At 41.4% G+C, this 27,501-nt stretch overlaps 3 gene segments (V, D, J or C); all 3 read left to right on the top strand.

The window, feature by feature from the left end:
* Positions 1-676: 676 nt before the first annotated feature.
* LOC126024184 (immunoglobulin kappa variable 2-24-like) lies at positions 677-1,470 on the top strand. The segment is given in 2 exon segments: positions 677-725; positions 1,139-1,470. Coding segments are annotated over 2 exon segments (381 nt in total).
* A 13,878-nt stretch (positions 1,471-15,348) lies between these two features.
* On the top strand, positions 15,349-15,844 carry LOC126024183 (immunoglobulin kappa variable 1D-33-like). The segment is given in 2 exon segments: positions 15,349-15,403; positions 15,510-15,844. Coding segments are annotated over 2 exon segments (384 nt in total).
* Positions 15,845-25,365: 9,521 nt separating this feature from the next.
* Positions 25,366-26,066, top strand: LOC126024182 (immunoglobulin kappa variable 2-30-like). The segment is given in 2 exon segments: positions 25,366-25,414; positions 25,741-26,066. Coding segments are annotated over 2 exon segments (375 nt in total).
* Positions 26,067-27,501: the final 1,435 nt, after the last annotated feature.

Raw genomic sequence — 27,501 nt, 5'->3', positions numbered from 1 at the left:
GCTAAGCACTCAGAAATTGCCCCTGGCTTGGGGGGACCATATGGGACGCCGGGGTAGTGCTTGCAAGGCAGACACCTTACCTCTAGCGCCACCTTGCCAGCCCCAAGTAAAACCTTTTTCGATTTATCTTATATTTTTCTCATTGTCTAATTTTTTTTTCTTTTTCTATTTTTTTTGGCTAGACCCAACAATCTTCAGCATTTAATTTCAGTTCTGTACCCGGGGATAAATTATGTCAGTGCTAGAGTGGGATATGCTTTAGGGGATGCCAGGGATTGAACAGGGAGTTCTGTGCAAGACAAGAGCCCTACTCACTCTACTATTTTTCTGCCAAAAACTTCTTATTATAATGGAAATATATCATTATACTAAAAATAAACTATGCCTAAGCAATTGATATGAATTTAGAAGTGTGAAACGGAACAGAAAAGCACTGAAATATGTTTCTTTATTCTATTTTGCATATATTTTCAACTGCTCTTACTCAAACCATAGAAAACATTGCAGAGACTTTGTCCTTAGTGCATGGTTGAATCCTTCCTCAACTTCCTCAAGGCAGTTTCAGTCACCCAGTTATTTGCATAAGAGTCCCTAGGGAGGAACTTCCCTTGCAATTCTGAGATAAAAGTACTGGTAGCTCTGGTGTTTTCAGGACTACTGAGCTCAACTTCTCAACATGAAGTTCCCTGCTCATCTCCTGGGGCTGTTGATGCTCTGGATCCCAGGTAAGGGCAGAGGGGAGATAACTAATGAGAAGGTATCAAGAGTGATTCTGGAGGCCAACACCACTGCTCTCCAGGGTTAGCTGGACTATACCTGCTATTAAGGTTTGCAACTTTTACCTTGAGACTGGGGATGGAACACTCAGATCTGTTAGAGAGGAAGCTTTAGAAAAAGCAAGGATTTGTGCTCTGTGATTCCTTGTTGCAGAGAAAGGGAGAAAGTTAGGAGATTTCACAAGGCCCCCTCTCTATGAATTATTTTCCCTCTTTTTAAATAAAATGCTCAGTGATATGGATGAAAATCAAACACCTCCTTCCCACGTAGTGATTTTGTATCAAATAAATATAAGAAGGAAACAAAAAAATAGTTTTTGAAATTCTTCTGTAACCTGTTATTCTTTCTCTCATTGCTTTAGGATCCAGTGGGGATGTTGTGCTGACCCAGAATCCGCTCTCCCTGCCTGTCGTCCTGGGAGAAACCATCTCCATCTCCTGCAGGTCTAGTCAGAGCCTCCTACATAGTGACAAAAACACCTATCTGCACTGGATCCATCAGAAGCCAGGCCAGCCTCCAAGGGGCTTGATCTATAAAGTTTCTAATCGTTATTCAGGGGTCCCAGACAGGTTCAGTGGCAGTGGGTCAGGGACAGATTTCACACTGAAAATCAGCAAGGTGGAGCCTGAGGATCTTGGAGTTTATTACTGTCTTCAAAGTACATATGTTCCTCCCACAGTGATTCAGCCTTGAACACAAACCTCCCTGCCTGCTGGGGCCCAGCTGCTCTGCTGTGTTTATTATCTGAGTGAGGATGAGGAAGACTTTGGGGGAACTCAGTGAAGCAGAAAGCTATAGAATCATAAAAGTCTCTGTTCCACCTCAGACAACACAAGTAAAATCCATCTCAGTGACACAGCTTTGTTCTGCCAACAGCAGGACACTGAGGAATCCCCTGTGCTTCTGCCCAAACAGACAAGTTAAAGGGAAGCAGACTGGAGCTGTCATCCTTGTTCCCTTCCCTCTACAATTATATGGTCATGAATTAAAGCATTCATGGTGATGGAAATGTTGCATTGGTAAAGGGGGGTGTTCTGTTTATGACTAAAACCCAACTACAATTATGCTTGTACTCATGGTGTTTAACTAAAGATATAATAAAAAATAATAATATATTTAAAAAAGCATTCATGGACCACTATGTCAATGAGAGGTGGAAAGGATCCCTATGGACAAGAACAGAGTACTGCCACATACAAAGCCCTTGGGATGAAGTAATGAACACCTATGGAGCCAGGGGTTGATTCAATGATGGTATGTTTCAAGGATGGAGAAGACCTGAATCTCCTAGGCCACGGGAATTCCCATTCTCCCCCAATGCTTACTGTGCCTATACAAAAAAAAAATGTTGAGGGAACGCCAAACTCTACCACTGCAGCACCCCTTCTTGTTTTGTTTTGATTTGTTAGTTTTTTACTTTATTTTCCTTTTTTCCTCCACCTTTCTCTTCCCTTTTCACTCCTGTGGTTATTATTTGGTGATTTTTTTCTTTTCTCATTAGCCGGGTGCATTTTTTTCTCTCTTCCTTTTTTTTAATTTTTAATTATGAGAACAAAGATGCAAAGAAAGAGGACAAGGTAAAGTTACAGTGGAAGGACAATCCATAACATAATTCTCAGAAGAAGTCCCCTTGCTGATATCTTAACTTTGAACTTTCAGCCAAAGAACATTAAGATAAATAAAACAGAATCCATGTATAATTACTTTGTCCCTCAAGTCCCCAGATTGTAACACATTATAATATTTCTTAACAGCACACAAGGCAATCTAAAGCCATAAAACTTACGTAACTCCTTAAACATTAGAGGCATAGTATTTTTTACATTTCCATGTATATGCATATTAGCTTAAGTTAACCTCAAATTTTAAGTGGTTTTCTTTTAAGGATTAGAATCAAAGGAGCACAGTAAAAACGGTGTTAGAGTGGCAATTGTTTGCATAGGCCTACCAAAATATGAGGGACATGGAAAGAAATAACCTTGGCCTAAATACAAAGAGACCCTACCCCTGAAGTTTCCTGGCATAAGACCAACTCTAGGCTCCAACAAGTTAGATCGTCCAATCCAAGACATTGTCCAAAGTGCCAACACACTTTTCACACAGTCTCTGTTGTTGGTATCATGTTTCTGTATTAAAGATCCTGGAATCTGCATATCCTACATTGAAGTCAGGATGTGGAGCGTCCTCTCGTTTCACCTCACCATTAAAGGGCAATGCAGGAAGCCCTGTCCTGTAAGCAGGTCGTTGTTGTTAAGTCTCCTCAGTGTTAAGGGGAGTCTCCTTTGAGCAGGTGGATGTCTGAGCAGTGGTGGGATCTTCCGTGGTAGAGGATTGCTTCCAGGTGATGTTATAGACAAACCTGGATGCTTCATGGATGGCTTCCCTGGTTCAGGGGTGAATGGAAAATGCCCTTTCTTCTGAGGCCTGTGCCAGGTCATTATGTCAATGTTCAGGGTGTAAGGTCCCTTTGCACTACAAGATTTGTGTATTCCAATCTCTATTAGATAGGCTCTTATTTGTATGTATAGTATTTTCCCATTTTAATGTGCCTATGCAAAAAAGGAGCACTGCCACGTGGCATTATGGGTGCATATGGGGGCCATAAGAACAAGTCCACCAATCCCCATGATATGGTTCAATAATAACCATTAAACTGGGGGACTCTTTCACCAAAATTCCTTGTTGAACAGCTTATAAAGAGAAGATAAAAAGTGGTTAGAATCGTCATTGTACAAGAGAATATTAGTAAGATTTATAGTTGTCAGAGAAAAAACACAAAATATTCTAAAGAAATACGTGTCCATTTTATGTCTTTTGAAACAGTTTAGGGTTGTTACACAAAATACAGGGCTTTGGTCTGTTATTAGGATTGCGTAATACTGAAGTTAAAAAGAGTAATGTGGGTTAGTGATGTTTGGGGGGTGAGAGAGTTAAGGAGTAAAAATTAGCTTTGTAGGGGTTTGGGAAAGGGCAGAATACAAAATGGACATTCTGGATACGCAAAACATAACATAAAGATAAGGAATACTCTTAATACATACAGTGCGCGCGGGGGCTAGTGCATATGCACTATATGCAGAGTGGTCAGAAATTGCCAGTGACAAACTTAGTGCAACCGAGCAAATCTCAGCACACCCCAAGTTAGGACCAACCATTTCTGCCTGGCTGGGCTGCCACCCCAGAAGACCTGGAGGTGGGGGGCAGAAGAGGGGAAGGCTGTGGGCCTATCAAGGCTCCCAGCGCACCCAAGTTAGGGAGAAGGCCTTGCACATGGGGTCTCCCCCAACCCCATGCCGGCTAGAGCTAGTCTCCAGCTCAAGAGGATCGAGAGAGAGCCGGAAGCCAGGATCTGCCCTCCTACACTCTGTGCCCTTCTCACCCTAGAGCTGAGGAAAGGACTGGGAAAGCTTGGGACCCCATCCAGGAGGGACCCCTCCGACACCCACCTTGTCTAGCCGGCTGGGCTGCCACCCCAGAAGGCCTGGAGGTCGGGAGCAGAAGAGGGGAAGGCTGAGGGCTTATCAAGGCTCCCAGCGCACCCAAGTTAGGGAGAAGGCCTTGCACATGGGGTTTCCCCCAACCCCATGCCAGCTAGAGCTAGCCTCCAGCTCAAGAGAGGATCGAGAGAGCTCTCTCTTCCTTTTTTTTCTTTTTTTCTTTCTTTTTTCTTTTTATATTTTTTATTGCAAATGACAACAGAATAGACAATCTACAACAAGCTATAAAGTGGAGACCCGTTGCACTAGTATTCTGGTGGGGGGGGGAAGATATGAGATGCATGCTGGAAACAGGGGTGGAGTGAGGACAGCACTGGGGTGGGAGTGCCCTGTCGGGGGAGGTCAAACCCCTTGTTGATGGTCTGCAAGTCTAAGAATAACTCCCAGAAAGATAAATTGAATCCCATTCTTCCGTCCCCCCTTTTGGGGGAGACCTTGATAATAATATCCGGAGTAAATAATCAACGAATGCAAAAGATTAGGGGACCAAAGGTTCTGCAAAAGGAGTCTTTTGTCAGTTGCAGCCAGCTCCAAAAAGCAAACCGAACAATCCATCAGTTCGGCAAAAGAGCCCCCTATGCCTACCCAACAAGCTATTTATTTCTTTCCTTAATCAGCCCCACCTGGAAGATCCAGGTGGGATGACAGGCAAAAACAATATTACAACAAATACACAACAGTGCCACTCATTCTTTGTCACTATGTACCATAAATAATGCTGTGAAAAATAAAAAAATAAAAAGAATCTAAAAGAAAAAAAAGAACAGAGTGCTGAAAGGAGGTAAAGTGATATGCTTCATATATTTTCAGTAAAATATTGAAAACCACACTGTATAAATAAAATTAAGAGAGAATGATTAAAGCAACAGATAGAGACAAAGAGCGACACACACACACACACACACAACACACACACACACACACACACAGACTTCCATATAGGCAAACTGAAGAGAGAGAGGGAGAAATGGAAACTGGGGTGATTGCTGATAGGAACTGGACACTGGCAAAGGGATGAATGTTGGAACACTGCATGAGCATCAGGAACATAAATTCTACCAAGGAAGGCCCTGACTTACTCCAAAAACAGTTCTTACATCACCCTGACAACCAGGCAACAGCAATAGTCAGCTTTTAGGGCAGGATTCTCTGCAATGTTAACTGATGGAGAGACCGACCAGAAGACATAACACACCACCCAGTCTTCGACACAGGACCTATACAGAAACCAGAATCTATAACTACAGAAACCTGAATCTATAACTACAGAAACCTGACAGCAACTACTATGAAACTGAAAAGCTGACTACCAAGAATGACTAGGGGGTTGGACAACCAAGTATGCCTGGAGCCTGGAGTTGGTCTTATGCCAAAGTGCTTCGGGGGTAAGATCTCCCTGTTTTTAGGTGTTTATTTCCAATTTCTTCCATATTTTGTCATGCCAACTCAAACAACAATTGCCACACAAACGCATTTTTTTAATGTATTTCCCATCTCTGGAGAAAAAAATGGGAGCATACTAAACCTCAGCTATTGCATTAATGACTTTATAAGTGATACAGTAAGTTTCACAAATATAACTGCTAATGAAATCTCTCCCCTTCTTCCATTTTTTTAATTCTCTGTTCTCTTTCTATTGCTTAATAACTTTGCTTTCTGTCATCCTGAAACAAATGTATTATCATCAGTTATGTCAACAATGTGGTACATTTTCTTTAAATAAATAATTAAAAATATTTTAAATTACAAATAAAAATAAATGCATTCAATAGCATGGCCAAATAAGATTGGTCTTTATATAACAATTTAAGAGAGATTTTATTTTGGGTGAACATTTCCCAATATATAAGTTATTGCCTGATTTGTGATTTTAAGGCACTTACACCTCCTTCCATTTTTACGTTTTCCTCACATGAACTTGTTCTCAGCAACATAGGCCTATTACTCTACTGAGTATAGTTGCTGCAATTAGCCAGGTTACTTATATTGAGGTCATACATCAACTTTAACAAACTAAATGCAAATACAAGAAATTAAAGCCCAAAAGGGGGAAATCTTCAGGGTTTACTTCTATGCAACATTTAAATTGAATTTACTTATATTAAAATGTTTTAAGTAGGTGAAAAATCTAGAAGAACTAGGCCATATAATAAAAGCCAAATTCTTACTGACATTAATGAAGACAAGATAATATAGGATATGTCCCTTTCACCCCATAAAGATAAGGGTTCTGCTCTTTTTTGCTGAGCCTGCCTAGACTACAAGGACTATAACCTCTTCACGACCCACACCCGGTAAGATGTCCCCACCCAACGCACGTGGGGCCAATTTCTGCCGTGTGATTGGGTACCCAGAGACTTATAAAGCACGGCAGCCATGCTCTCTACCTCTTTTCTGCTGAGCCTGCCTAGACTCCAAGGACTGTAACCTCTTTAGGACCCACACCCAAAACACTGCCGCTCCACTTCGCGGCCACACTTATCTTGTAACCCCTGAATTCCATTTCTGCACATTTTAAGAAGCAATCTACAGCCTTGTCAATGGAGTAATTTTGCAGTACACCCCCATATTTATAGAAATCAAGATGGCTCCTCTAATAATCTAAAAAGTAGGAAACAAATAGGTATCCTCTCAAATAAGAAGTTTAGAGTAGAATTATGAAAAATGTTCAGGGAGCTCAAAAAAAGCATTGATAGACTTGACTGGAGCAAAATTAAGCATCAAGAAGATTTGTCAACTGAAATTAGATATTTTCACACTGAACTAACAGATCAGAAAAACTGAGCTTATGCAAGTGTTGCCGGGCACGGGGTTTGGGGAGACCCCATGCCGGAGTCCTTCTCCCTGACCTGGGGAGTGGTGGGAGGCTTGGCAGACCCCCAGCCATTCCTGTCTTTTCCCCCTGACTCCAGGCTTCCCTGGGTGCCAGCTCAGATGGCCAGAAGTGGGTTCAGGTGGACTCTTAGTGGTCCTCAGGCTTCCCCCCTCCCTCTGTACTTCAGGGGGGAGGTGCATGGGGAGGAAGGTGGGCAGACATCTGGCCTCTGGTTTCCTCTTTGATTCTGGGGACCAGCTCTTGCCAGGTATGGGGTTTGGGGAGGCCCCATATCAGAGTCCTTCTCCCTGGCCTGGGGAGTGCTGGGAGGCTTGGCAGGCCCCCAGCCATTCTTGTCTTTTCCCCCTGACTCCAGGCCTTCCCTGGGTGCCAGCTCAGATGGCCAGAAGTGGGTTCAGGTGGACTCTTAGTGGTCCTCAGGCTTCCCCTTACCTCTCCCTACACTAATGGAAATGCACTTTGGGAGGAGGGCGGGCCATTTTAGTACTGGTTTATGTTGGAACAGTTACTGGAATTTTTTTCTCCTTGTTTTCCTATTGATAGTATTGATGCATATATTTTATATATCCATAACATTCATCTTGTATTGTGACCTTGATACTGCCCTACAAATCTCATTTCTAATATTTTACTGCCTCAGTCCCAACCCTTATTTCCCCCTAACTTCTCAGCTCATGACATGAAGCTCACCACATAGTGATGAGTACAGTTAGAGAAATAACTACACTGAAAACTATCATAACAATGTGAATGAATGAGGGAAAAAGAAAGCCTGTCTCGAGTACAGGTGTGGGTGGGGTGGGGAGTAGATAGATCTTGGAAATTGGTGGTGGGAATCCTGCACTGGTGAAGGGGGTGTTCTTTACATGACTGTAATCATACAACTACAATTATATTTGTAATCATGGTGTTTAAATAAAGATAATTTATTAAAAAATATAAGGGTTCTAAAATTTGGGCTAAATTTGAACCATGAAAAGCTATAGTCAAGGTGAACTGTTGGTCAAATACTTAACTCCTCTGATCATATTTGTTGGGCTTGGATGATGAAGGGTTTCTCTCTTGGCAGAAGGGATGCACCATCTTAGATGTGCTCTGGGATATTGTATCCACATACACCTACCATCACTCTCTGATTAATTTTGGCCTTTGCTCATATTATGTTTATAATAGCCTGTGGACACTGGCTAGGCTTAGCCATCCTAGATAAGAAACAAGCACAGTTTCATTATCAGAGAAAGTAATCTAGGACCAGGCATTGCAGCCTGATTGGGGCTCATGTTTTTCAGGCCACAGGTTTTTTTTTTTTCTCAAACCAGAACAACCAAAATGTGCTATTGACTACTAACTGCTGAAATACTACAATTGATTTTTGATTTGTTTTTGTTTTGGAGCCATACCCGGTGATACTCAGAGGTTACACCTGGCTATGCACTCAGAAATTGCTCCTATCTTCGGGGACCATATGGGATGCTGGGAAATCAATGGCTGTTCATCCTAGGTCATTCACATGCAAGGCAAACACCCTACCATTATGCCACAGCTCTGGCCCCTGAAATACTACAGTTGGATTTCATATTCATGAGTACAAAAGTCACAAGTAAGTATTGTTCTCAATCATGAGTAAGTCAGTTGTGATCCTTAAGGCTGATGGCCTCAGTATCATTGTCACTAGCACAGCATCTTAAGGTAGTCAAGTTGCTTTGGGAATTAGGTTTGAAACTGGGCTGACATCTTTGTATCATAACCTACCTGCTTCAGCTTCTCCACATTCACCCACTGTTCACAAGTAATTTCACCTGCAGGGTCCATCTCTTGCTTGGGATTCTTTCTGAAATTAAATCTGTGACTTCTCAAGTGGATCATAGCATCTGCTGTGTGTGTTATCAAGTAATAATAGTAAACCTTGGTCAGTAAATTTCTTCTAAATTACAGTTAATTCTAATTTAATAATTATTTGATAGTTAATGATACCAAGGAGAAAAAAACATTAATTTTTGTGGTGGTGTTGCTTGTTTTACAGACCAGCCTGGTGGTATCTGTTTTAAAGACCTGGAAAAAGCCTTTATCAGAAACACTGGAATCAGCATCTGAAACCTTTCAGTTGCTGTATCACAATGTAGACACTAGAGGGCAGAGAGAACCTATAACAACAGATGACTGGCTCTGAGAAGCAATGGACCTAAAGAGTGAAGGTCCCATTGTCAAAGGGTCAGGGGTCTCATGGGTATGACGCTGAAAGTCTGCAAGTAGCTGTCAGCGAGTGAGTGTCTCAGTGGAATATCATGTACTCTATAGTGTGAGAAAATCTAGTCCTACCTGTCTGTCATGGACATTATTTGGGTTACCTCCTGATAGCTATACACTAATTGATATCTGGACCTATTTTCACTATAAAGTAGACAGACAGGGTCAATACGCCATCATTTCTTATAAAAATGAAGAGAAATCAAATGCGAGTCTACATAGATCCCTGAGAGCCCCCTCGGTCTCCCCATAGACGCACACCACAGAGGACTGTGAGGACAAGAGGGTCTCACCAGCTGAGCCTTAGCCTTTACTTTCCAGCCTCTGAGAGTAAGAGGATCCACAAGTGCATGATTTAAACACCGAAGCCTGTGGGGTCCTACCTCAGGGTAGGAAAGATCCATTTGGTCTCCTCTGCCCTGTGCCTGACTGCTGAGGAAAGAGGACTCCTCCCTTCATCCACAGCTTGTTGAACCTGACATTGCTCTAGAGTGAAGCTTTGGCTGCTTTATTCTGATCAAAAATATACCAACAGAATGACCTTCCTACTGGGTATTAATTCTGGAATGTCCAGTGTGTGAATCTACCAGATGGCACTGGGGACATGGTGTGACTCCTGCACTCTTCCTGAAAGGTCCGGAAGTCCTAATTTAGTTACCCGGCGCAGAGAAATGAAGAGGCTGATGAGTTCCAGCAGATACTTTGAAAAGTGCTTTAATACTGACCAGTCAAATGGCCAGGGTCAAAGTTCCCCCAGAATAGAAAGGGGACCAAAGACCTCGTGGGTCCCTCGTCACCCCCTTATATAGGATGGGAAGTGGGAGGGGAAGAAGAGTCCTTGAGGGCTGGACTTCCGCTACGATAACACCAATGATTCGTGAGGTAGGGGTAGAGGTGGGGCCGAGGCAGTGACACTTCCTTAAGGGTGGGGCCAAAGCAGTGACAACTTCCCTAAAGGGCGGGGCACCCGCCAAGGTTGGTGGGGGGGGGCTGATTTCCCTTTTCTTTTTTTTTTTTTTCGGGCCACACCCGTTTGATGCTCAGGGGTTACTTCTGGTTAAGAGCTCAGAAATCACCCCTGGCTTGGGGGGGACCATATGGGACGCCGGGGGATCGAACCGCGGTCCTTCCTTGGCTAGCGCTTGCAAGGCAGACACACCTTGCCTCTAGCGCCACCTCGCCGGCCCCTGATTTCCATTTTCAATCCCCACTTCTTGTACTGGAGGCTTCTAATCCTAGAAGCCAATGTGATTTGGGGCCTTTACTTTCTGATATTACTGGTCATAATTATTTGCATGAGCTAACCCTGCATGGGCCAATGGCTACCAGAAGTAAAAAGGCTTAGGAGGGGCCCCAGTAGGAGTATTAGATAGGGGAGAATTCCATTCCATAAAGACCATAAGGGACCATTTAATAGCTTTGTATCTTGGCCAGCTACTCTTGATGGTGCTTGATTCTGTTTTACACATTTGAAATTAACTTTTGTGAGAGTTTGTTATTTCTGTTTAGCCCTGCTAGTTCTGCTTTTCCAGTTACCAATTTTCCTGCAACTTCTGAGCCCTACCAGTAGAGTGCTCAGACCTAGGAGTGCCTAAGAAATGTATGCTAGGCAGAGGGATGGGCTCTGTTCCTGGGATGATGTTAATGTTGGGGAGCACTAATGCTGGGATGCATAAGCCAAATTTTTACCACATATTTATACCCGTTTCGGAGGTAAATACCCTGGGCTAGAGGGAGCAGGCAGGACTTTTGAGCACTGAGTACCTTCTACCTGACCCAGGTTTACAGATTTGGTGCTGTTATGAATAGCAAACAGAAGATTTAAAGCTAAACGGGATTACCTTTTGACATAAGTACAGCTAGAAGAAGCAAAGGTTAGATTACCTAGTGAGACAGGGACAGCCAGAGGCCAATTTCCCCCACCCCCAAGAGGGAGTTAAAGGCTGAGGTTTTGCTTTACACACCCATTCCGGCTCCCCCAAACACACACATGGGAAGTAGAGGACCGGAGGTAAGCAGTTCGAGCCCTTCCTTAGCAAGTGCCAGGGAGAGCATTTTCAGAGTTAGTGAGTGCATTAGGGCTGAAGTGTGCCCGCCGGACCCGTATCTTGAGAGGATCCTCAGTGTGCTTCACTTTTCAGGTTTTGGATGGAAGGCGTGAACCCAGGAAGCATGCAGTTCACCTTGACAGCAGTTCTTTTCACATAGGCTGTGAATTCCACAACGAAAATAAGGAGGTTTCTGCTTTCTTTTCTTCATTTCTGCAACTTAAACAGCTGTTGGGGTAGAGAGCCCTAAACTTCAGTTGCCTTTCCTGCACCTAGAAGTTATTAGAGGGAACGTGGTCGGAGATCAATCTTCTGTAGCTACTTCAGGCTGACAGGGGACTGCAGTTTTAATCTCTAGATAGGGTGAAATCTCATATTTTCCTAAAGGAGCAGTTAACTGGTTCACTTTTGCAGTTTTAACACCTGAAAAGGATTAGATTAATTATACAGGGGAATATTACTTAACCCACTCAGGCCTTGGAGCAGTAAATAGCACAACTTGAATGGCACAGCTGTTCTTATTGTCTGTAATGATAGCACAAATTAGACAACAGAAAACACAGCATTATAACATTATGAATAAACACAGCTCTGAGTTACTTCAGTTAGACTAACATTTGCATTTACAGTTTATGATCTGGTTTAATACAACTAGTAAGAGCATTTTCACATAAGTTACTTCAAGGAAGTGGGTTTTAAGTTAGGCCCACTAGAATTTTAATTAGCTACCAAAAATGGTTTTTCTCTCCACCTTTACCTTGTACCTTACCCGGTATTTGAATAACTTGGCTTTTTCCTTTGCACATATACAGCACTGTTGGAGAAATCTCCATCTGGGGCACCCCCATTACTTACAGAGCTTTTCTGAGGATAGGTTGTGGACACTGCAGGTTTTTCACAGTCACTCAGGTTTGGCTGATGAGTTGGTCGGTTCAGCATGAGGTTCTTCTGGCTGCGCATCTCACCCTCTGCAGGAATTTTTAGAGGTGACTTGTCTGTTCCACTCCTCTCCAGGTTTGGAAGAGACTGACCTCGAATTCTCTTCTCCTGAGATAGAGGGGGAGAGCAGGGCCCACAGGCTGTGATGATCTTCTAGGAAAATCTTCAATTTCCTTACTCAGGCCATTTATTTCAGTCTCTCGCCAGTGCCTGCTTGTCACATCACCTCAACTCCAATTATTCCTCTGAAAGAGGGCTTTGGGGTTCCCTTACTAATTTTTTTGATTTTCTGTTTGCATGAGGACTACTCCTCATGCAGAGAGAAAAGCCATTTGCTTGTATTTTGTGCAAAGCAACATGATGCCATGATATAAATGGTACTAAAAGGTTCTGGGAGAAGAGAAAAAGCAAATATTACTTAAATTACTTAGATAATTCTAGAATATTTTTCTGCAACGAAATATTTTATACATTTTAAAACCATGACCAATTTTATAAAACCTCCTGTGATACAAATATTAATGTTTTTGGTAACAAATAATGAAAAATTGCAAAATATTTTAATTATGCTTAATTCTAAACACCAGCAATTTACGTTACACAAATTAATGTTGAAAACCAGAAAGAATGAATGCTTACTACTTTTGATAGAACATGCTTAAAAACATTTACATTTTTTTAACCTAGAGACATATTAATAATTATTTAGATTGATTATACACATTTTTTATTACACATTTTTAATTTCTTTTACACCACTTTCCTTTTTGCATGCAAGGCAAACGCTACACACTTTCCTTTTAATTTCTTTTACACCACTTTCCTTTTTGCATGCAAGGCAAACGCCCTACCATTCGGCTCCTTCTCTTTTTCCTCCCTTTTTTTTTTTTTTAAGCTTTGCCACTCATTCTTTTGCAGTGGTTCCGCTGCTAAAAATTTTCACGTGCACCGAAAAACAAACAAACAAAAATAACAACAGTAATTTGCAACATTCTTTTATTAATTTTTTTAAGAAACCTTTAAGTTAGAAATTTAAATGCTTAAAAAAATTTTTTTCTGACTTCCAAACCATTTGCTAGATTTTTCTTTGATATGTAAATGACCTACATTCCCCAGCCAGGTGAGGCTGGGAGGACAATAGTTTGCCCTGGGGCGTGGTGAATTTCTTCACCACGTGGTGAGTTTAAAAAGCATTTTTTTTTTCGGCTAGAAAAAAACGGCCAGTTGCTCTTTTTTTTTTTTTTTGGCCCGAACACATGGCAGGATAGAACACTTTCCGCCATGCCCTAGCGTGGACCTTGCACGCGCCCGCTTCCTGGTTAGGGGGGGGGAGCGGGTTAGGCGCGCCCTGTCGCCGCGCCGCGGGCGGCGGGGGTCGCGCGTTTCGCTGCTGGGATGACTGACGGGCGAGGGAGACGCGGGCTCACCGGCGGTCGGCCTCTTTCCCCAGGGGTCGGCCCTTGAGAGGGGGTCGGGCTTGCGTCCCGTGGTCAGACCAAAAAAACATAGAACACACAGACAAGAAACAAACAGACAGACAAACAGACAGACAGGCGCCACAAATAACCAAGCAAAATGCGTTCAAGTAATCTCTGCATCCTACAATAAATCCTAGACAGACAACTATGCCAATGACCAAGTTCTTGAGCTCCAAAAATCACAGACAGACAACCTCTTCAGCAGCTCGGAACGTCTTCCAGCTGCTCTTACTAAACCCCTGGGGTACCACCAGGGTCGTGACCTAAGCAGCCAAAGCTCATCAACTTTTCCTGCCCATCTGGTATACGCATCAGATGGGGAACCACACACACCTGGAAACGCATCAGGTGGAAGATTCCTTAGTCACCCGGGGGGACTCTAACCCCCCTATGAAACAAAGTCTGCTTCTACTCGGTTTCCACATCGAGCAAAGAGCTCATAACATTAGCCAAACCACCACAAAGTCAGCTTCCCGCTGGTCACAGACATGAAGCAAAGCGCGCGCTCTCACACACACACATACACATCAGAACTCACCAGACACCTGTTCATAACTCCATGCCGGGAATGAGGACTCCTGGCTGGCTCGCCAAAATGAAAGGTCTGGAAGTCCTAATTTAGTTACCCGGCGCAGAGAAATGAAGAGGCTGATGAGTTCCAGCAGATACTTTGAAAAGTGCTTTAATACTGACCAGTCAAATGGCCAGGGTCAAAGTTCCCCCAGAATAGAAAGGGGACCAAAGACCTCGTGGGTCCCTCGTCACCCCCTTATATAGGATGGGAAGTGGGAGGGGAAGAAGAGTCCTTGAGGGCTGGACTTCCGCTACGATAACACCAATGATTCGTGAGGTAGGGGTAGAGGTGGGGCCGAGGCAGTGACACTTCCTTAAGGGTGGGGCCAAAGCAGTGACAACTTCCCTAAAGGGCGGGGCACCCGCCAAGGTTGGGGGGGGGGGGCTGATTTCCCTTTTCATTCCTAGGTGCCTGAGTATTTTGCATGGATGACCTAGCATTAAAGTTCTTTGTCCAGATGAGTAAGAGCTATTCTGAGTGGCTACTATGTCCTATGAGCACAACATGGGGGAAAGTCAAAGGAAAGAAAACGTCAAAAAATAAGATATTGTGTTATGAGAGTTAGGAGGAAACTTCCTTTACATTATGTATATCTACAGATGAAAAATCAAAAAACTTTGTAGGGTATATCAGTGCTAGTCACTGGAGCAGAGGAAGCAAGAAGCAATATCCTGACTCTCAGGAATAGCAGAGGACACCATCTTAATTACTGACACTGGTGCCCTCCTGTGTCCCCAGGAACAATCATGTTCTAGAGGAATAAAGTTCTGTTTTTCCAGAAGACAGGAAACTTCAGTATTCCCTTAGCAGTGCTGCTCCCACACTAACCTTCCACCCATCTGCCTGCCCAACAGGCCCAGCCCCCTCTCATTTGCAAGTCTCAGAGATCCTGCCCAGGACACTCAAGAACAGTGAGTCTCCCTGTGCAGGCTCAGTCCCAGTCGGACACAGTGTGGACATGAGGGCCCCTGTACAGCTCCTCAGCTTCCTGCTGGTCTGGCTCTCAGGTGAGGCTGGAAACCAGGGCTTACTGGGCTTACACTCCATGGGCTTCAGAGAAGAAATTGGAGAGTGATGAATGGTGATAATCAGTGTTTCTATTTTCTCTCTCAGGTGCCAGGGGAAATATCCAGATGACCCAGTCTCCATCTGTGTCTGCATCTCTGGGAGAGAAAGTCACCATTACTTGCAAGGCCAGTCAGAGCATTAGCAAGTATTTGAACTGGTATCAACAGAAACCAGGGGAAGCTCCTAGAATATTGATCTATGATACATCAAACTTGCACTCTGGGGTCCAATCTCGATTCAGTGGCAGTGGATCTGGCACAGATTTCACTCTTGCCATCAGCAGCCTAAAGTCTGAAGATGCTGCCTCTTATTACTGTCAGAAGCGTGACAATTATCCTATCACAGTGATACAGGCCACAACACAAACCCCCCAAAGATGAGCTGTGTGAGGCTGGGCAGCCCCAGCTGGTCCTCCTCAGAGTCAGATGTTGCCAAGCTGTGAGGTACTGGAAATTGTGAGATTCTTCTTAAAGGTGTTTCTGAAATCCTAATTCTCTTCCTTACCCTCATTCCAGCATCACAGATATGAAAACAATTCTGCTGATGTGACAATGTTAGATGGTGTTAAACATAGAAACTACAGTGATTATATTAGTCAGGGTCAGATGATCAGAGAAAAATAACCCAAGAGTGTCCAAGCATGAATTGTTTCTAAGAGAAAATAGTCATATTCTTTATAAAATTTGGCCATACTTACCAAGATTTTCCATAAGACCTAGGTTAACTTGTGCAAGAATACCCTCTGTGATCAGTCCACATGCCTCCCTCAGGGATGCAATATCACAGTTGCTACACCTACACTGGTACCCCTTTATCAAAATTGTGGGATTAACTGGATGCCATTCCACTCAGTATACATCTGTTAGGTTCATGCTAACAACACAGGGTAAAACAAAGAGACCACTTGTCAATGCAAGTCACAAAGGGGGTTTATTGAGCCAGCATGCTGTTGTACAACCACTCCGATAAGTAGGTTAGGATCCTTAGAGTTTTTATAGTCATGGACTCCATGCACATTGTTCAGTTTGCCTCAGGAAACAGATAGCAAAAGATATACATATTGCATAATACAAGTAACAAAATTCAAATGGATCAAGGATGCCCTAGACAAGGCATGTCCACCAGGCCCAGATGTGGAGAGCAGACATAGATAAGTGTATATTGGGGCACCATAGGCATCTATCATTATCATTTTCTGTGCCACTCTGATGCCTCTTTTGTTCTGGGAAAGTTGGTAGGCTCTATTTCCCCATGTCAGCCTGATCTCCAGCAATGTATGTGAGCATTAAGGCATAGTTAAAGCATAGCCTAGGTGCCTAACCAGCCAGGCATATTGGTTTGTTTGTGAATGTAAGATTGGCATTATCTCACCTGTCTTTACACACCTTGCTACATATTGGTTGGAAAAAATTTTGAAAGTAATACCTTGGATTGGTGTTTAGACCACTTATTTTACCCCATGGTATAGTCTGATTCTTCCCATTAACACCCCAGGTCTCAGAAAAATTCTCTCTTGTGTTTCCCAACTACCCTAAGAAGAAGCTTGCCTCTTAGGATTAGAAGGATTGTGTGTTGGAACTCCAGTACTTGTTTCACCCTTTTATAAGGTTTCTGGATAACTTCCTGTATTGACTTTTGCTTCCAGTCCAACATCTCTCCAGTATCTGGCTTTGGAAATTGAGGTCTGATTTAAAAGTAACCCATAATGGAGAAACGGGCTCCCCCTCAATACTGAGTAACCTAAGGGTTTAAACTGATGTGTGATGGGTTGTGACCAATGGATAAATTTCACTACCCTAAAATCATATCTGATCCAATAGTTGTCCCTCCAAGGATCCCTGAAAACACTGAGGCCTTTACATGTTCCATAGTTTTAACACTTCCAGAATGTCTACAAATGTGACCTGTTCAAATTGCTTTGTTCTGTTTGTACTCCGTACATAAGTTTTGACTTTCTTTCATGACTTTTTATTTTATAAATTCTTAGAGGCTAGAATAATAGAACTGTGGACAAGATGCTTGCCTTGCATACAACTGACCTGGATCAGATCCCCACCAGCAGCATATAAAGTTTCAGTACCTAACCAGGAGTAATTCTTGAACTCAGAGCCAGGAGTAAGACCTGGAGTCCTCAGATGCAGTTCAAAAACAAAAACAAAAATATAAAATAAAAAAAAAGAATTTAAGTCTATAGAGTGTTGAGGAAAATTTCATATCTGATGTACCACAGTCTCTTTACATTTTATCCCAGGTGACCAGTTAACCTCCTTATTTTTGTCCTCAAACTTTAGATTTAATGTATGCTTTAATTGTTTCACATTCTCCATGAAAGTCTTCTTAGTAAACTCAAGAATCAGGAAATAAATATGGCCAATGGCAAGGACAGTATAGTGTTGGTCTTCAATAAATAGGAGAGGTCTTTGGGCCATTGGAGTTAACTCAGTCCTCTGGGGATTGGGATATATTTGGGTGAATGTTTGCATGAAACTGTCATCAAGTATTGTTGACAATGTATGCATGAAACTGTACATGACAGTACCATTTGTGAGAACCAAAGCTTTCTGGGCCTAGGACTAAGGTGATCCTAAGCCCCCAGTAAAGCCACTGTAAAATATTTTACCACTCTATTACTTCTCAGATGGTGTTAGCCCAAAGATAAAACAGTAAAATGTACAAAACCTGTAAAGGGCAAGACCCTCCCTGTTCAGCTGATATGGAAGAACTAGGTGGGTCCAAATGTTCCACCAGATAAGGACATGTTCCACCAGTCAAGAACACCCTGACACAAAGTTGATTCAGCAATAAGTTGAGACATCAGCCCTGAGTATGATGCGATTCTAGATGTAATTTCTGTTCAAGTAGAAGAAATGTTTGCTTTATTGTATTAACCAATTAAATGCTTGAGGTGAGTTTATAGCCTGTAAACTCTATATAAGCTTGCAGATTTAACTTGGTGTCCTTGTCAAGTTTCCTTTAATTGGATGAGACATGAACCTCAGCTAGTTGAATACACTCCCTTTTGCACCTTGCATGCATTATGGGAGGTGTTCTTTGACTCAGTGCAGACTTAGATGTCAACTCAAAACTAACACATTGACTATTACCTTTAATTTAAATGAAACTACTTAAATAAAAGGAGGATAGAGAAACAGGGTCAGGGTGCCTGTGCATGTTGGTACCCTGAGTCTTATATTATGCTTTATTAACTAACTTAAGTGTTTAGTTTGCAGAGTCAGTAAGATATATATTTTCAGAGAAAACAAAAAACTCAATGTCTAAATGCCTACTTTCTTGGTTCAGAGTGATAGTACAGCAGGTAGTGTGCTGGCCTTGCAAAAAATCAACCAGGATTTAATTCCTGGCAGCCCTTAGGGCCTTCCAAGTACTGCCAGGAATGATGCCTTAGTGTAAAGTCAGGAGGAAGCCATGAATGCCGCGGGATGTGGCCCCAAAACAAAATTAATAAGTAAACATCTGTTTGTATTCTTTGAAGATTTTCAGTGCAGCTTTAGTGAGTGTTTGACTTCTGGACTCCCTGGATCTCAGGTTCTGGGGACTCAATGAGATGAGGGATCAGCCTGCCATCTTTTGTGTTCTTTGGAGAATATTTGCTGTGCTCTCTGCCCCATTTTGTTACCAAGTTCACTGTTAGTGGAATTCAGATCTCAGGTTGAACCCAGAAGACAAGACCAGAGAGGAAGTAGTGGGTCACTGAAGAGGGCTCCCTGACAAACTACTAGCCACCCACACAAAAGATATAAAGCTCAGTTTCCTTTTGTGTGGGGTCCTTGGGAAACACAATGATCAAATTGACTTTGAATAACCTCTACACAGTAGAATAACTGACCCAATCTTCTGGGTTGCTAAAGCTTCATGCCCAAAAAAGGGAAGCCATAGTTGATAGTTGTCATTTTCCAGGGGCCAGAAACTGCTCAGTGCTGGGCTCATGTTTTCTATGAGGCCACTTGTGTGCTGCATTCACCCTGCCTTTCAACATCATTTATGGTTAATGTAGCCCTTTGTTTATGATGGCTACTGAATAATCCCTGTTTTCTCGATGATGGCAAGTGAGGGTGGGTCTACTGAGATAGTTGTGTTGTTGAGAGCAGACTAATGAAAAATCCACCTGTGATTACCAGAGAAAGCAGGTGTCCCCTTTATGAAAGATCTGGTTGAATCTGAAAAAGGTGATCAGACATGCAAATCATCTCCATGTAACCTTGACCTATTTAATGACTGGTTACAGTCCTCTATTTCAGAGCAGCCTTTATCTGTCTTCCTCCACTAAGCTGCTTTCCTTCTTAGGAGAAGACTTATGTGATGAAATTCCTTGCTTGAGTGCTGAATTTCCTGAACCCATTCTTACATCTTTTTCACTGTGTGGATTATTTTCTGTGTCAAAGTTTGCTTCCAGACCTGCACCTCAAGAGATCCTCCATTTGGAGCCCAAAGTTTATATTATAATCTTACATAGTAAGCACTTGCCTAATGCAGAATTGAGCTTGTCCTCTAATCTTGACACAGAGATCACATACATACATGGGCTTTGGAAAGGTTGTGTGATATGCAGAGGGTTTTTCAATGAACTGAAGCACAAAAGGGAAGCACAAAGTCCAATAGTCAACAGGAAGCATAGGCACAAATGACCTTCTCCTTCTTAATGCTGAAGTTATGTATCACTGGGGATCCATTAAGAAATAGACTTATTCATTGGACTCTCAGATGGGATATGAGCTATCATCTCCTATAGTTTGTAAGACAAAATGTACAACCTAATCAATGTAGACTCAGTAATCCACAGACAAAAATGAAAGGTCACTGAGAAGGCCACTACTCCTTTTTTGGCACAGGGTCTGTTTATACCACACCTGGGATTAAAGTTTTACTCTTGATTCAACTTGCTATAAAGACAGAGATAGTGTTAACTAAGAACTTCAGGTTATCAGCTACTCTGTGCTATGTGTGTTGGATTCAGTTGACAGACAACAAAATTATAGGCTGAAGACATCACAGTGGATCATGATATTGTATCATACTTCATGTGTGTGTTTAGATCAAAATTAATGCTAGAGGGGCCGGGCGGTGGCGCTAAAGGTAAGGTGCCTGCCTTGCCTGCGCTAGCCTTGGACGGACCGTGGTTCGATCCCCCGGTGTCCCATATGGTCCCCCAAGCCAGGAGCAACTTCTGAGCACATAGCCAGGAGTAACCCCTGAGCGTTACTGGGTGTGGCCCAAAAACCAAAAAAAAAAAAAAAATTAATGCTAGATTATATATCCCAAAAATCTTGTCATCTAAATTATTTTCTGTGTTTGATTTGTCAGCTTTGTTAATTTTAGCTTTTCTTACATTTTCTATAATGTACACTTTTTATAAAAATTTGTCATAATAATAAGAATGTTTAAATCACATAAAATCACTACTCCTAGTGGAAGATGAATTTGATACTTATTATAGAATAGGATTACAGAAAGAGGAACAAGTAACTTAAACCTATAAAAGTCAGATACCCAGAACTGTCATATTTTCTTTCTTAATCGGGATTATTCTCATCTACTGAGAATGGAATTCTTTCTTGAGATGGTGACTTGCCTTTCTTGAAAAGAGACACAAAGTCTTTATGTTAAGCCATATTTTTCTTTGTTTTAAAATATATGGTGAAAAACACAATTTTAATTCCACTTGCCATGAATTTCATTATCTTCAATAAAGCCAAATCTATTAAGGCATATGCAGAATTTCCAAAGTCTAGACCAGTTGTAATGGGAAAAAACTATTCCAGAAACTGCTTGAACAGAGGTATAATCTAGCTTTAATAGCTTCTTCTATCCTCCAAAAAATGTTTCAAATGCAACCACTAAGAGGATAGAAAGTCAGAAGAGATGACAAGGCTCTGAACCCTTTCTCTGCCTCAGCTCAGCATCTTGCACATAATCATAGCTGTGCTGATTTAATAAAGACAGAGATATTTACAACTGAATTATGTTTTCTGCATCAGTGGGATTTATAAAGTATTAAAAACAAATATTTGTTAACATGCAAGAGACAAGACAAACCACTCTAGAGAATGTAAGCAGAACTGAACACAGAGTATTAATACCTAAACTATATTATTTCAAATTTCTTTGTATACAATGTGAAGAAATTGGTTTTTAGTTAGATGACTCCCTGATGTGTCTCCAGAAGTCAGAGACAGATCCTATGAACACCAGTACTACCGGTCCCTGTGGTTGGTCCTGAGATCTGTCACTAAGCACAGACCTGGCCTCACTAGTCAAAAAGCTGTGAGCAGCTACAGGGCTCCAGGACACCACACAGCTAGCCTGGTGTCTCCACACACCATCCCCATTTCCAGGCATCTGTCTGGCCCTGTAAAACCATGAGACACTCTGGGTGAAAAATCCCTCATACATTTGGATTTACACCCCAGTATCTCTGAAAGCAGACAGCATGGCCTGACACTGATCTTAATAGAGACAATCTGTGTGTGTGTGTGTGTGTGTGTGTGTGTGTGTGTGTGTGTGTGTGTGCTGTAACTGAGTTTGAGCCTTATTGTGCATGTCTGTAAACATGTCTTATTTAAAACATTATAATGTAATGCAGTTAATTCAATGATTGTTATTGACACTTTGGATTGTGATTTTAGAGCATAAATGCAACGCCAATGAATTCCACCCCCCACATCCCCCAATGAATCATTTTTGAATGCTTTAGACCCATAGATATCCTGGGACCATCATAATAAAATAAACTTCTTTAACTAAGCTTATAGTCAGCACGAGCTTGCCAAGAACTGGACAGTTTCAGGGAGGGGTGAAACTGACCTTCAGGTGCTGCTTGTGCTGCTGGCACCTCTGGTGCATCTGTTTTGCAACCAAGTGGATGTGAGACCTCGACTATGAGACAATAACATATACAACAACGAACAAGAGGGGATTGATTGCTGGTTCTACTGTGTCTTTAACCAAAATATAGACAATTCTTGGAGATCCCACCTCCAAAGTACATAAAGTTGCTGTAACACTGACCAGCAGATGGTAGAAAAACTCTTTAAAAACTCAATTCTAAATCCAATTCCTTTTTATTTCTGAGAAGGGTGAATATATCTTGTTATTCAGAGAACTCAAGGTTTGTCTGTGAATGATGGGGACACAGGAAGGTTGTGCCATGTGCTGAAATTGAGCAAACTTCTCACTATGCTCAGTGTCTGCTAATGGCTGTACACTCATGCTCACCATGTCTGGGTCCCAGGGCCACTCAATGTCCTCTCTGAGCAGAAACAACTTCAGTATTACATGGGACCATGGCAGTTCTGGTTCTGCTATGAAAAGAGAAATGCACCTTTTCCTTCATCATAGTTGCATAAACCTTAAAGGGGAAACTGAATCCTGTTTTGTTATCTTATCAGAAAAAAATCTATCTTAAGAATTCTTCAGGGAAAAACAATTGTAAGCATCAAACCCTAAATATCTAAGAGCAACCATCTGTGCTGTCTCTGTCAGTCCCTTAGACACTCTGATGCACATGAGTTATTTAATCGTGTTTTCAATTCTACTATTTGCCATCATGAGAGAACATGGGGATTCCTTGGTCTGTTATGCAACTAGCAATGCCTCGATCTTCACCCTATACTACTTTTTCTAACCTTTGCCTCTGCACTTCATAACAGATCCATGAGCTTTGCCTTGTTCCTTCCTCTTTGAGAAGAATTGACTCTAATAGACATGTGTTTATTCAGAGTCTTGGCCTTAACCTAGTCCATAGCCCATAAGGTCACTTTCTCTTCGAAGGAGCAATACATAACCACTGTTCGGTAAGGAGGTAAGGTCACTAAACATCCTCTTCTTCAGTCTAATCCTATACACTGGACCACAGTGGCACCTCTCTAAGTGATCAAAGGCCCCTCTCCCCACTCTTGCTCTCAAGGATGCCAACAGATTCAGGAGTTCAGAGTTCATGACCCCAGTCTGCCTTGCTTTGGATGAGGGATGCATGAAGGAATCATGGATCAGATCAGTGGTATCCTGATCCGTGTCCAGCAATGTTTGTGTCTATGATACTAAATATCCATTTCAGGTCAAGTATTAGCTTAAATTTCATTCTATGTTTCAGTCCTTGCTATGTGTTTTATAGACCATCCTTGGTAGGTAACCCTTGTCTTTGTTCTTGTTTCTCATATAATTATTCTCTATCTTTAACTTTGATATTTTAATAAGTATGTGTCTTGGTGTGTTTCTATCTGAGATTACTCTGTTGGGAATTTTCTGCTTGTTCTCTTTGGAATTCTGAAGATTGGGAAAGTTCTTGATTGTCGTCTCTACTGTCAAAACGTCTTTCTCAATATTTTATCCACCTCCTTTAGCAATCCTGATAATTGTTTCTCTTAAGCTGTCCCATGAATCATTAACCTTTTCTTTATTGTTTTTTATTCTTTCTAAATTCACTTACTGGATGATGCTAATGGTGATCAGGGAGAGCATTGGCCTGATTTTTTAAGATGAACTTGTGTCTTTGGGAATAAAATGAATGGAAAATGGGCTTATTTTTTAAGTAAAATGTAAAAGTAAGGGGCTGGAGTGATGGCTCAGCCCCAGTTTTCGTGCCTTGCACGAGACTGACCCAGGACAAACCTAGTTCGATCCCCAGTGTCCCATATGATCCCCCAAGCCAGGAGTGATTTCTGAGTGCATAGCCAGGAGAAACCCCTGAGTATCATCGGGTGTGGCCCAATTGCCCCCAAAAAATAAAATTAAAAAACAAATGTTCACTTATATATGTAATATGAAGAGTATTATTTTTAATTAGTGAAGTAAATCATGTGGTTAGAAGTGAATTCTTACAGTTCTGAACCATTTTTAAAGGGCCAGTTATATATGTATGTACATATGGCTTGGATATTTGAATATTTGGGGGAATATAGGTGAAATGTAAAGCTTTTATAGTTATATAATTGTAATTATCTAATTTATATAGTTTGTAATACATAATTATTACAAGATTATCTTATATGTATATGATGTATTGTAGCATATTAAGGTGAAATATATAAACCAAGTTTTTAACATTATTACAAATTAACAAAGATATTTATGCAGAAATCTTTTTTGCTTCATTTAGATTTTATATAACTCAAAATAGCACCCAGAAATATTAACAGTATCTTTGAACTCTATGGAAAATTTCATCAATTTGTTTCATTTAGCTACCATGAATTTTATACTCACTAAAAAATGTAAATAAATGTGCCATTTTTGGAATTTAAATAAGGCCCGCAGAATCTCAGTAAAATGGGAATTTTTTTTTTATCTATGTCAAACTCAATCCGCAGACCTGCCAGTATGAATTAAGTTCATTGGGGACTAGGGAAAGGCAACTGAATTGCCTTTAATAGCAATGTGAATCTATTAACCTAATGACATTAAATACAAGAAAATCTTGATTCTCCCATGTACATCCTCTAATTTAAAACTGCACATATGAATGGGGGAGTTGTCTTACACAAAAAGAAGCTATGGAAGACAGATCATTCTGTCAGTTGCTTGCCATAAGTTCACCTGGACATATATCTCATAGCAAGAGAATGGAATTAGTCAGAAATGTATTAATCATAAGAGATTTAGTGACACATAAATGTATCAGCCACAGTAATAGAAAAATGTTCCAACTTAACTGCTACCATTCAGCTTCCCTCATTGTTTTCACTGTTTTTCATAGAACAGAAGACAGGTTAGTCCCTCCCTTTGTCCACAGAGATGTGACCTCTGTGGGAGGTCTTTTCAAAACCACATATTCACATGCATTTGCATGTTCTCCCCTAGGGAGGATCTATGTTTGGGAGTTGGACATAAAACTCAACTCTCATCTGGATTTCATGTATCAGGGTTTCTCAGTTTAACTCTCAAAATGAGGTTCCCTGCTCAGCTTCTGGGTCTGCTGATGCTCTGGTTTCCAGGTAAGAGCAACAGGAACAGAGAAAGGAGGATAAGGTCAGGAGGGATGTGCCTATGATCCACTGGTGCCCTTGTGTTTCTGACTGTGTGTCAGGCTCGTGTGCTTTTCTCTTTGGATTGAGATATAATGGTCAGGGCAGTGAGAGGAAAAACATGAGAAAGTGGAGCAGGCACGTGTAGACTTCAGAGACCTCTTTCACTATCACTATTGTCTCTTCTTCACTGTGGAGACAGTATTTTACCTAAAATACCACACAGACAGGCAGCACTACAAATGACATCTAATGTTTTAATGTAAACTTATGATTTTAAATCTCAGTTTTTCCAGGAGGCAGAGGTGATATTGTGCTGACCCAGAGCCCACTATCCCTGTCGGTTGCCCCCAGAGAATCAGCCTCCATCTCCTGCAGGTCCAGTGAAAGTCTGCTGCACAGTGATGGAAATACCTATCTTAACTGGCTCCAACAGAGGCCAGGTCAGCCCACAAGGCGCCTGTTCTATAAAATTTCCAATCGGGACCCTGAAGTCCCAGATAGATTCAGTGCCAGTGGCTCAGGGACAGATTTCACTCTTAAAATAAGTAGAGTGGAGCCTGAGGATGTTGGAGTTTACTACTGCTTTCAAGGTACAAAGTATCCTCGCACAGTGATATAGCCCTAAACACAAACCTCCTTGCCTGGCCTTGGCCAGATGCCCACACATGCTCTTCTCTAATGAGAGACAGCAGATTCTTGAAGTCTGTGAAAAGGAAGACATTAGAGATCTCAGGGGAGTACGTTGCAGCTGTGGGCTCTGGACCATGAGAGCCCCTGCAGTATGTCAGACACCTCCGAGCTCAGAGGTGCAGGCCTGGCATGGAAGAGCAGCAGAGGGATGGGGGCCTCTGTGCTGGGATGCACCAGGAAGGTGCTCATAATCCTCCCTGCCCTGTCTACATGTATCAGTGGATTCTAATTGACCCAATTATTAGACCAGTTATTGGCAAGAAGAGATGAAAGCATAATGGAATTTACAGTTTAAATTCTGAGTTTTGGAGAAAATTACTTGGTAACCATACAGATGGGTATTTTTTCAAATCTCAACTTCTTAACTTACACAATAATATAATAATGTGATATTATGTTTCTATAATATAAAATATGATATATGATATTGATATTAAATGGCATTATATTTGCAAAATTTTAATTGAAAATTGCCTTTTTCTAAGCCCAATAAATTGAATTCATAATGAGAGGTATGTTCAATGAGTTTAAACATATGAAAAAAAATTGAATAGACAGACAAAAAAACACCCACTTTACTAAGATTCTGTAGGCCTTATTTAAGATCAATAAATAGCACATTTATTTACATTTTTCAGTGAGTATAAAGTTCATGGCAGCTAAATCCAACAAATTGATGAATTTTGCCATATAATCCAGATTGACTATCAATATATATGATATAACATAATATATAATGATATGTATATTCAGAATTTTTTGGAATAATTTTTTGATTTTTGATATTTTTATTTATTTTTAATTATGTGAACAATGATGCAAAGAAAGAGGACAAGGTAAAGTTACAGTGAAAGGGCAATCACCCAAAAACAGAGTTCTTAGAAGAAATCCCCCTGCTGACACCTTAATTTTGATCTTACACTCAAGGAACATTAAGAAAAATAAAACCGAACCCATGTACAATTACTTTGTCCCTCAAGTCCCCAGATTTAGTACATTATAACATTTCTTAGCGGAACACCAAGCAATCTAAAGCTATAAAATTTATGTAAGTCCTTAAATTTTGAAGGCATAGTAGTTTTTTACATTTCCAGGCACATGCATATTAGTTTAAGTTAACCTCAAATGTTTAAGTGGGTTTTTTGCTAAGGTTTAGAGTCAAAGGAGCACAGTAAAAATGGTGTTAGAGTGGCAATTATTGTTTGCATAGGCTCACCAAAATATGGCAGACATGGGAAGGAAAAGCCTTGGCCTAAATACAAGGAGACCCTACCCCTGATGCTTCCTGGTATAAGACCAACTCTAGGCTCCAAGCCAACTAGTTTTCCAATCCAGGTCCTTGTCTGTAGTGCCACTAGTTTTAT

Source organism: Suncus etruscus, chromosome 12 (assembly GCF_024139225.1).
Source record: "Suncus etruscus isolate mSunEtr1 chromosome 12, mSunEtr1.pri.cur, whole genome shotgun sequence".
Taxonomy (NCBI): domain Eukaryota; kingdom Metazoa; phylum Chordata; class Mammalia; order Eulipotyphla; family Soricidae; genus Suncus; species Suncus etruscus.
The sequence above is the reverse complement of the archived record's forward strand: the minus strand, read 5'-3'. Positions and strand labels throughout refer to the sequence as shown.